This window comes from Aptenodytes forsteri, unplaced genomic scaffold (genome assembly GCF_000699145.1).
Source record: "Aptenodytes forsteri isolate BGI_AS27 unplaced genomic scaffold, ASM69914v1 Scaffold479, whole genome shotgun sequence".
NCBI lineage: Eukaryota > Metazoa > Chordata > Aves > Sphenisciformes > Spheniscidae > Aptenodytes > Aptenodytes forsteri.
This window is the reverse complement of record NW_008794627.1, coordinates 489,707-501,055: the sequence shown is the minus strand read 5'-3', so window position 1 is coordinate 501,055 and position 11,349 is coordinate 489,707. Positions and strand designations below refer to the sequence as shown.

At 41.6% G+C, this 11,349-nt stretch overlaps 1 protein-coding gene across 2 annotated transcripts in view; it reads left to right on the top strand.

The window, feature by feature from the left end:
• Positions 1 to 819: 819 nt before the first annotated feature.
• BRF1 (BRF1, RNA polymerase III transcription initiation factor subunit) overlaps positions 820 to 11,349 on the top strand; it is a 180,398-nt gene continuing 169,868 nt past the window's right edge. The window contains exon 1 of one of the 2 annotated variants that reach the window (XM_009273366.1): positions 820 to 882. In XM_009273366.1, coding sequence (XP_009271641.1) covers positions 843 to 882 — 40 coding nt within the window. In that variant the 5' untranslated portion in view covers positions 820 to 842. Of the gene's footprint in view, positions 883 to 8,585; positions 8,660 to 11,349 lie in introns of those variants that run through there. The other variant, XM_019470509.1, reaches the window with a different exon arrangement.

Genomic DNA, 11,349 nt, shown 5'->3' with positions numbered 1-11,349 from the left:
CTGAAAAAAAATAATTTTAGCACCCATGAAGGCAGATAAGCACCGTGAGGTGGGTGGGTGTGTAAAAGTGAAAATGTAATTGGAACACATTCTAGCATGCTTATGGTGGCTTTATCTGACTGGCACAAGGTGTGGTTGCAGGGGCTTTGCTGTGTGTTCATATTGTGATCTTCTAGCAAGTCCCCATGTGTGGTAATGTATGTATTTTGATGAAATGTTTTTTGTGGAAAGAGTAGAACAGGACTTTCAAAACAATGCTGTTTGTAGATTTGCTAAGTTACTGCAAGGATGAGTGGGGGCCTTATTTCATGCAGTAAATATTTTAAGGAAATTTGGATATGGGTGGTTTATGCCGGTATAATTCTTCATGTTCCAAAACAGATGCTTCTGTTGTGAATAATTTTTTTGCTTGACTTAAACTGAGTGATACAAGCTAATCTGAAAAGATATATTTGTGCTGCAATAACAGTGTCTTCATGATGTATGCTTGTCTATTGTGCTTGTATGACACCGATTTAAGACCTTCGGAATGGGGAGAAAAGTCCTTTCCTGTGTAAGCAAGACAGAATTTGTATCTCTAGTGTTGTGCTGTCTGGAGAATTTCCAGTAGAATGTATATTTCTTTTAAGTCAGAAAACATGTACTTGCTGAAAGCAACATTTTCAGGTAAGTTATAGCTCTCAGTGACTTTTCTGGTTATGTGAGCAGGTTTCCATTGAAGTTACCCATTTTTAACACCTTTTCCTGTCATCTTTGTAGCCTCTTTAGGTCTGTGGCTCTGAGGGATCCCCCGTTTATGAAATGCCTTGGGCCGAGACTCCTCGGACTGCAGTCTAGTGTTCATGGGCAGCCCTACTATGTGGAGCATTTGCAGTGTCAGAGGTGCCTGGGCTACTGTTTTTGAGACCCTGGCTCTTGATCAGTGGGGCTGGGTGACTCGGAGGCGGTTGTCTAGGTTTTGCAAAGTATGAGGGCTGTCAGGTTCTCTGTTGCAGAGCTGGGAGTTGAATGGGGCTCTTGGTGTCTACGGAGTTCAGAGCTCCTGGTTGTGCAACAAGGTTCCCCAAACCCTTCCAAGATTCACGAGGGCTTCTATTTGTGTGCTAATGTATTTTGAGTAGTTATAGATGCCTTTATTCATAACTTGTTTTCATCTTCATCATAAAGAAGCAAAAGGGAATGGAAAGCACTGAGATACTGTTACTGATTTCTCTTTGGTGCATCTAGCAAAACCTTTTATTTTGCCAAGCTGCGTGTTAAGGATTCAGAATCTTGCATTTGTTTGCTGAAGGAGGAAGAGAGTCCTACACTTCTCTATATTAATACAAAGTGTCTAGATCATGCCAAGTCCTTGCTAGTAAGCCCTCACTATAAAACATGGGAAATCCCTTCTTTTGTTCTCTCAGGGTTGGAAGAAGGTGTGAGATCACAGTTAAGTTTTCCTGGGCAGTATTTACATTCAGCTATCAACGTGCCTAGTGTAGGAAGCCACAGCCTCAACACTGATGGCTTTCACAGAGAAGTTTGGTATAGCCAGTGTTTTCCAGTACAGGTGTGTGAGTCTGTTTCTTTCCATTGTTTTGACAGTTTTAACAACTGAGTATTAGTGTGCTGAGAAAGTGTGGGCTTGTGCTGGAATATGACTGAAAGATCTCGTTTTGCTACTGTAGCGAGGTTTGGGGAAATGCAGGCTAGTAAGTCTGTTGGGCTAAAGGGCAGAAGCAGCGAAGGACGAAATAGATGGATGTGCAGGTAAATATGGGGGAAGAATGTTTTTTGGCAAAGTGAAGGCATGCCTTGCAGATCTTTTGGAGGTTTCTGAAGAAGTCTGTAAGTGGACAAAGCAGATTGTTGGATTTGCAAAAGGAGATCGGCAAGATCCTTCACCAGAAGCTTTTAAAGAATCTGAGCTGTTATGGATAAGGGAAAGTCCTTGCAGAGCAAAGTAACTACTCAAATTATAAGAATCGTAGAGTAGAAATAAGTAATAAGTCTCCTGAAGTGAGTTCCATAGAATCTGGGCTGATGATCTGGAAAACAGGTGAATGGTGAGTTAATGAGGTTTGCTGGCAACACTAAATTATTTGGGGTAGTAAAGACTGTAGAAGGATTTGTTGCTCTTAGTAGCTGGGTAGTAGGATAGCAGATGGGATTGAGAGTTGCAGTGAGAGTTAGGATTGTTCCTTTCTTCCACACGTGGGATGGTAGCATCTGGACTAGCTAGTATAACTTGGGAAGGAGATCCCTAGGTCTTAATAGGTAGCTCTGTAAAAACATTTAGCTCGATGTTCATTCGCAGTACAAAAAAAACCAAAGTGGGGAGGGGAATATTAGAAGTTATCAGGAAAAGAATGTGACAGCATATACATACACTGTTAAATATACACAGGACTATCTGCAACTTAAATACTGTGTGCAGTTCTGGTGTGTTTCTCTCTTTTCTTCCCCTCCCCAAGAAAACCTCTAATAGAACTAGAAAAGATAGAGAGGAAGATGGGGTGATCAAGAGGAGGGCTTCTTGAAGAGCTTCTCAGTTAGAATGACTGAATAGACTCAGCCTCTTCAGACTGGAAAAGAGAAGATTGAATGGGGACGAGTAGAGGTCTGTAAATACAGTAGAATAACATGGGAAGGATGAGCAATTGTTCAGTATGACATAATGCAAAAACTAGGGAACGGTAAGAAATCTAGCAGCTAGCTTATTTTAAAGGTAGCAAGTAGGAGGTTCAGAAGCATTAGGAGTTTTGGTGGTGGTTGTCCCCTGTGTGTGTCGTCCCCCCCGAAAAAAACATTTAATTAAATTGTGAATCCTAAGTTGTGGATGGTAAAAGTTCACGAGTTAAAAAATGATTGGGCAGACAGAATTAAAAAATGTCACGGCCATTAAAAAAAAGATACTATTTCTGGCTCAGGAAATCCTTGAGCCACAGATCTCTAGACTCTGGGAGACTATGTGAGAGAAGTATTGCGACAAGCTTTCCTCCTATGTTTTGTGTTCACTTGTAGGCATGTATATTAATGGACTTTACCATTCAGAGGTAGGATACTGGACTAGATAGTCCTTTGATCTGACTTGGCACAGCTGTTCTTTTGAGTCTTCAGAGGAAGATCATGTTCTTTGAGCTCTACAAAGATGCTTTTGAGGGTTTTGACCATTCTTTTAAAACTGGTCCAAGAATCGGGGGGCTATGGTTTTGCAGCATAAAGTGTAGGTGTCCCTAGATATTAATACTTGGGTTTTTTCAGCTTGTGTTCTTGAAAGTGGTGAGCACAAAACTTCTGACTTTGACAGTTATATAGATATGTTCTCTCTTGAAAATGCTTAGCTAATTCTTCTGATCTCCTTGTGAGAAGTAGGTAGGAGAGATATTTACAATTATGAGAGTCTGTGATAAGGTGTCCAGAAATCTAGACTGCAAGGCGAAGATTTATTTAGAGTAAGGTTTATGAAGTTGTGTATGCAGTACTTTGTAATAAGGACCATGAAATCTTCCCTAATGGTAGTTGGGGCATATAAAAGGAGACAACATGCTTATACAAATACACAAAGAGAGAGCTAGGCCATCCTAGTCCTGATAAGACGCCCTTTGGAGATGGGCATGACCTATCTGTCTCAGCATAATAACACCAATGCTCTTCATTGCCGTGGTCTTGATGGAAGTAGAGGATATGATTGCAGGTTAGCCTAATCCCACAATTCTTATTAATGCTGTCTGTCTAGGGGAGTGGCAAGTCATCTCTTCTTGTGAGGTACCCGTCACTTGCTGGGTCATGAGCTGGTAAGTTCTTTCACTAGCAAGGGAATACCCCCTTCATGCTCTAGAAGGGGTCTACTGTGTATCTTTCTATTGATCTGAGAGGAAAGTCCTCAAAGCACAAGCTAGTGAAAGCTTTGATAGGCCCTGTACCGGTCCAGTTAGTTGTAATTTTTAATTCTGTGGCAAGCGGTCATAGCCAGGTAGGAGTCCAGCATCAACACTTAACCCTGGCTGTGTTATTCTCTGGAAGCTTGTGAAGGCCATGCGTTGAAATTGAGTTTCTGAGCTTGACTGATTTGACCCTGGATAAGTCAGATACTAGTGGAAAAGGATTGTCATGCACATTTGAGCTCCAAGGAACTCTGTTAGTTGCACAGAAAAATGTGAGGCATGTACTTTTCCTATCTGAGTCTAGTTCTGAAGAATAACTATCCACCTTATAATTGATAGCCAGTTCAGATATTCTCAGACTAGCCAAAAGATGTTGTTCTCTGTGGCTTCTTGTCAAATTTGGGGAGCATTTGAATTAAAATTCCTCATTTCGCTAATTGGAATGAATGCATCTTGCCTTTTTTTTTTTCTTCATACCGAAGTTCTTAACGGACTCCTATCGGTAATAACATTTGAATGCATGCCAGCATGAAGTACAGCAATACAGGGTCTAAGAGTGAGCTACGTTTCTCCCTCCATTATACTGTAATTGCATCCTGGAAAACGGAGCTCCACTGAACCCTTCGCCAGTCTGCATCGGTTTTATGGCACCTGCTTTTGCAGAAAGGCGAGTTACGAGTCATGTGCTGTGTTTGAAGGCGGTGAATTCTCTGATCGCTCTTTCACTATGTCTGGGTGGGAGTCCCCCGTCTTGTGGTAGTTGTTGGGAGAAACTGTTTTCACAGGTATTTTCCCTAAGGCTGACAGGAGAAAAACCCAGTATGAAGCTGAAGAGAGTGAGGGGAGGAAAGCTGAACACAGAGCAAACACTGATGGTCCAGATCTCTCTTCAGGTTTTTGTTTAAAGAAGCTGAGAAAGTGGAAGTCTAGGGCTTCTGACGCTAATCAAAGGAGAAGAAAACAGTCCCACCTGAGAAAGCTGATGTGCAAGCAGCACAGCACCAAGCTGGAAGACATAACAGAAAATACAGCACAAGAAAAGGGCACTGCAAGGTGTACTGAGCTTGTGATCCTGAAACACGTTGTGTCTGGGGAAGCTCAGCTCCTTTTGTTCCAGAAATTGCCTTTGAATGCTTGGTAGTAAGTTGAGAAAAATAGCATCTGATAAGCTTCTTGGGCGCAATCCATAAGGCAGTCTGGAAACCTGCCCTTTAGAAGGGATCTCTGTGTGTGTGCGGTCCGGTGGCTGGAGAGCTGCCTGCTTCACCAGGAACTGCTGGCTCTTGCTGTCCCCAACCAGCTTCTCCCTGGGGCTCCCCCAACCCTGCCCACAGCCCCAGACCCCCATGTCAGCCCCTGCCCCAGCGATGCCACATCAAGGCCAGTCTCCAGCTCCCCACAGCCCTGCCCTGCCTGGCCATGGGCCCCACCGAGCCAGGTCCTCGTTCTGCCTGGCCTCAGCTCATCCCTATGGCCCTGCCTGGCCATCCCGAGGCTGTGTCTGACCTGGTTCCCCTCGCTGGGCCTGATCCTGACCCCCACGTGCAGGCTGACGTCCTGCCTGGCCTCAGCCCGTCCCTGGATCCACAGAAGTGCCTGATGCCCTGGGCGGCGGCTGCCCCTGGCCCGCTACAGAGTTCGGGGTCACATCTCTAGTAAAAATTTAAATCAGAATTATTTTTCAGAAGCTTTTAGCTAGCTCTTACTTAGCGCGTGTTTTCCCCAACCAGCTGCCTGTTTTTACAAAATTGACAGAAACCTTGTAGTTTTGAGACCTCTGTCCCCTTCTCAGATTTGTCTGAAACTGGGCAGAGATAGGAGAGGGGCAGGCAGCACTGCTGTGTGCGCTGTTTTCCCATGGAAAACGGGATAAAAAATGGAGGTTAGCATAATGAAATGCAGCCTCCATAGTCTGAGGTGGCAGAACTGTGGGATGGAGAAGACAAGTTGGTGGAGCTAGCGGCATTTATCAACTCCAGATAAGACCTACAGGGTACTACTTCATAGGAGGGTTATGGAGTGATTGTAGGCTGGCCACCAAAGTGGGATTCTTGCCCCACAGCACTTACCCTGCCTTTGGGGTCTGAGGTGAACGTACATCACCGGTGTGTCTGTGTGAGACTGAGCAGCGTGACTGTCTTGAATCAGCTTTACTATTTTATGGTTTGTTGCTTGGAATTTCTATTTGTTTTGGTGACTTTTTAAAATACATAATAAACTAAATTACAAATGCATATTCTTTAAATGCTAGGTTGGCATTTGAGATTTACAATAACTGGTGTTAATTTTAAGTCTTTTCACTTACTCTTGTGTAGTGACTAAGCCAGGAGGTTTTAGGATGGTGATGACTACACAGACATAGTCATAGAAATGGGAGGCTGCAAGGGGCATTGGCAGCATTAGTCCAACTTCAGTACCGAGTCAGGATCATGTAGAGCTTGTGGCTCTTGTATGGCATACATACATTAAGACTCTCCTTCTCCAAAGATACTAATTTGAGGCTGGTGGGAAGAATGTTGCTTGTGGAAAGATACCTACTTGCTTTTGCTCACAGGGAGAAAGGAAAGTTGTGAACTAGTAGCCCTTAACACACCAGCAAGTGTTTGTTAAAACTTCTAGTGTAGGAGGCTCCACAACATTTGTAAGTGGTCTGTTTCAAATAATTAGAATATCAAGTAAAAGTTTCTTCCTGGTAATACAATTTTTTTTGTTGCAAGTAGATTATGAGCAACTTACTACAGTGACCCATTTGTACTGCCAAAAACGCTGAATGGATACTCTTACTTTGCAGTGTCCCTTGACAAATTTAATGTGTCTTTCTCTTTAGTAAAGCTCTGGTATGCTCAATTTTTCAGGTATGCCTATGGAAGCTTACTGAAATGTTTTGTATATACTACTTTATCCTTAAAAATATCCTTCTTTATGCTTTTACATCTAGGAGTGTGAGCTACATTGACCTCAAGGGCAGAACTTGGCCGGGGTTTGCCTTGATCAAAGTATTTCAGTCTTTTGGGGTTTGTGGAAACGGAAAGTTATGGTCAGCAAACTGGAAAGAAGAGACGGACTAGATACAGGGAGGAAAAAGCGTTCATATAATTTAAGCTAAGCTTACTAGCCATTCATCTTCTATGCCTTTTTTTTCCTCTAGAACTTTGTAAGATGGACAGTTACTGTCACAGTAAGTGCTAGTGAGACAGTTGGTAAGGAGGATGAACTCTGTGTTTGTATCAGATTCTGTGTTTTTGTCTGGTCAGTTGTTACATACAATAAAGGATTTTCCTGTATTTTTCAGTATTACAAAAGTGGAAGGAGTAGGGGTTTCGTTTTTAATTAGTAGTTGTTAATTGGTTTCTATGTAGGATATATTGATAGACCAAATCCTGACATAAAATATTTCTTGTAGTGCAGCCTTGAACAGTCCTGAAGTGGGTTCCACCAGTAATACACACACTAAACTTGAAATGAAAACACTAGATACTGAAAAGTTAAAATAATGTTAATATCAGCAAAATTCCTCTTACTTGTGGTCCAGATTTCTAGAGATGACACTAACTCATAGTTAATTTAAAATTATGTAGAGTGGCCATGATGTAATTTGCAACACAGAAGAAAGTATGCATATGCTGGATTTGCAGACTTTTTTTTTTTAAATCCTGAAGAGTGTTTAGCTGTTTTACTTTGTGCTAGGTTTTCTCATTACAAAACTAATCCATAATGATGTTGTGTTGGGAAGGAAGAGGGGAAACTTGCATCTACTTAATGCAAAAAATAATTATCAGCTATATGTTTTAGTGAGATGAACTGAATCAATTTTTGCTTCTCTTCTGAAATCCTCCAGGTGGCAATCTTGCATCAGAGTTAAGTGTATAGTGGTTTTTTTCTGGCATTGAGTCTTTTATATGCTGTCCTTGTGATGGCAACAAATGCTTGAAGCACTGCAGAGTATACTGCTGTCAGTTGTGAAAATGCTGAATCTTGCACGTAACTTGGACACAGTCTGGTTTCATAGACTTGTGCAGCCCTAAACTCCGGCGTGTCGGATGCAACAGTATATTTCTCTTTGGTTGGTAGTTATGAAAATAAGTCTGTAGATAGCTAGTTATGATGGAGTAGATTAAAAGTTTGTCTATGTAAGTTTGTTCAGCAGTAGCATTTTGGCAGGCTGTGGTGTGTGCAGATCTGTTAACTTGCCTGTAAAAATGGCTGAGAAAAGAATTATTTCAGCTACCGAATTCAGTAGTTTTGTGTGTTCAGGAAACTTTAATTGCATCATTTTGCTATTGTAGGCATGAATTGTAATGGGACATGGCTTTACTTTCCTTTTGACTTTTATTGTCTAACTTAAGTAGGAAACTCGTTAATTTTTTTATATTAGATTATTTAGTCTACCCTGATTATGAAACTGTTGGTGTGATGCCGTCTGCACTCTTTGCCAGACCCAGATTTTATGCTAGGTATACGTGGGTTTTAAACTGAAGGTTTTTCTCCTACGTTGTGCTGGAGAAAGGGCTCGTGTGTTTTTGGTTTTAATTTCACAGGGAGGGATTTTGGTAGGACTGGTCCTATCAAATAGCAGATACACTTCAGTTCAAGTTGCAAGCAGCTTCATTCCCTGTCTTCACTTGCTCATTTATGTAGAGGAGACACAATCCATAACACTGGGACTGAAGCTGTTTCTTCTCTGGGTGTTGAATCTGAAACTCAGCATGTTGCTAGCTCTCAGAAAAGTGCCCTTTAAGCTGCAGATGCCTGAGTGGCTGCTCTTTGCCTCCTCTCTATGGAGGGATGTGGTAAGTGCTGTTCCTGCTATCTGTCTTCTTTTTGTTGCTGTTCAAGGTTACCACAGGCTTCAAGCTTTGCTTGCTCCTTTTACTGCTTGAGGAACATTTTTGTAGAGAAGCCAAGTGATGTGACTTCCTTCGTTAGTGAGTTGGTGGAGCAAACCAGAAAGGGCCAAGGTGCCTAGGTCTGACCCTGCACATGGCAGCTGTGCCAGAGACTGTGCTGCAAGGAGCAGACGTGGGGATGGCTGCTCTTGGCTGCTTGAGGGACAGTCACTGTAGTTCAGCGCTTGAGTAATGCGGGGTTATGGGCTGGGTCTGGACCTGCGTAAGCTTTGACCGAGTATCATCAAGTTTACAGGTATATGATCTCCTGCATCTTCAAATCTCTTCTTTTGGTGTCTCGGGGCACTGTAGTCCACTGAGAGGACCACAAAAAAGTTGAGTAGCTGCACTTTTGAGCTGCCTGACACATCTCTCCATACATTCCGTTGTCCAAAATTTCATGTAAGTGTCCAAAGCTAACTTGAAGAGGAGAGGAGGCTTCAGTTAAGCAAAACTGAGAGTCTGAGTTAGTTTCTAAAAATGATCAGTAGATGACAGAGTACCTTGGGAGGTGCCACCTCACGAAGGAGGGTATTTGAGTTGGCTTGGGGAAATGTTAGTGTTAATGTTGAAGATTTGGCAAGCAGTACTTGCAGACACCAAATACTTCTCGAATATATTTTTGTACGTCTTGAAAGCTGAATGTGAAAACGCAAAAGCCTGTTTAATTCACTTTTGAAGTTGTAGAGGGAAAAATGGAAAAGGTCAAGAAATGTAAAAATTTCAGTTAAGCTGGGATGTTAATTTGGTTGTGCCTAGCGATTGCTGTTCCTTTCCTTTGTACTTTTTAAATGACTAGCTTTGTAGGGATTTTTGTCTTTAAATGAATTTGATGATTTCACAGTTTTCTTTCTTTAAGAGTTTATCTTTTTATTACCCAGCTGAACAGTTGTGTTAATGAGTTTGGTTTGCATTCTGCTTGTGAAGATTAAAGCTGATGGTGAGACTTCATAGTCAACGGCAACATTAGTTTGCAGTTCTGAGAGTGTAAGTGCTCAACAGGCTAGTTTTTTGTCAGTTTTCAAAGCCAAATGCTAATTAGAGATGTGCAGTCTTTCCAGTTAACTCACTGAGAAATGGGCATATCAATTCTGATAGCAGAATTTGTCTTTCGGATAGCTCTGCTAGTATCTGCTGCAGACTAGAGCTTAGAAAGAAATGACTTTTATGTACAATGTTACATCCTGATGTCTAATGAGAAAGAATCTTAAAGAACAAAACCGCTGAAATCTCGGCTTAATTTTATTTTGTTTGTATTATTTCTGGACTTTAGCTTCTGAGTAAGTTAAATTATTTTGTTAATAGTATTGTTTATTGCCATTCTAAGATTCTTTTTGCGTAAGCTTTTTGGTAGCAACAGGGAAACCTGTGAAAGAGTAACGTAGCTGTTTTCAAAATGATAGTCCAATAGAGTTCAGTATTTTTGTGCGCTCTACGACAGTGAGGACTGAAAAGTGTTCTGGAGCCTTTGTACACAGGAGGCGGCAATCGCTTGCTGGTGCCTTTGATGCAAGTGCTGGATGAGCCCGCTACCTCCAGCCTGCCCTGCTGTTTGTTCCTGCTCTTGCCCTGCAGTTTATGGCGGCCTCCGCTGTACTGATGCTTGAGTGTGTGCTCTCCTGCTGTAAATCAGACAAGTGAGGTAGCCCATGCTGATAGTTAAGCAGACCTTAAAATGACAAAAAAAGGAGGGTAGGAGGCAGAATTTCTGAAGTTAGATTTGCTGCTGATGTGCATAAAACTATTGCCACTGTTAGCCAGGTAAACCATTCTTATTAAATGTACGCCAAAAATGTTATGTGTGCTAGCGTAGTTTGGTAACGTCTCTGTTTTGCATCATCAGTTTGTTTTGGAGCATTTGTGGAACTATGAGACTGTACCTATAAGAATGGCAAGGAAATGTTGCTGTCTATAACAGTCTGGAACAAATACAGAGTTGTGAGGGTTACTTCTGTATCCAGTGAGGAGGTCACTATTGAATATTTTTCATTTCTAATTAGGATGTTGAACTGAAGTACTTAAGCTGTGGGGCATTTACATGAGAGCTTCTGATTGTTTTTTGTTGAAAGGGTCTGTTAACGAAGTGAAGGTGAAGTCGGTTTCTGTTGTGGATAGCACTGGAAACCTAATTTAAAGGTTGTATGGAAAATTAAGCTTCGAAGGCTTATAGACAATAATTCTGCAGGAATATTAGCTTTTCTGTTTGTTTTCCTCAACATAGATGTATATTAAATGCAGCTGAGAGGAGACTAGCTAAGAAAGTCTAGTAAGAGTGAACAATTTAGGTCACAGTTTCTCATCACTTGGACCTGCTACAGAAGTATCTTATTCAGGTGTGTAGGAGAAATGTCCTGAACTGCTTTTAAGTGACACTTCATGCCTCTCTGTGTTTCTATCCCAAAGCCATACTAGTTTGTTCTAGAGAACTGGTGTAAGATGAGAAAACTTAGCTACAGGAACTTGAGGAAATACTGTAGGCATCATAGGGCACAAGATGACTTTTTTCCTTATTGTGAAGAGCAGACTGCTGGAATTAAGTAGAAGTCCAATTACTAACAAATTACTTGTTTTCAATCCTATGCAATTTAGCTTTT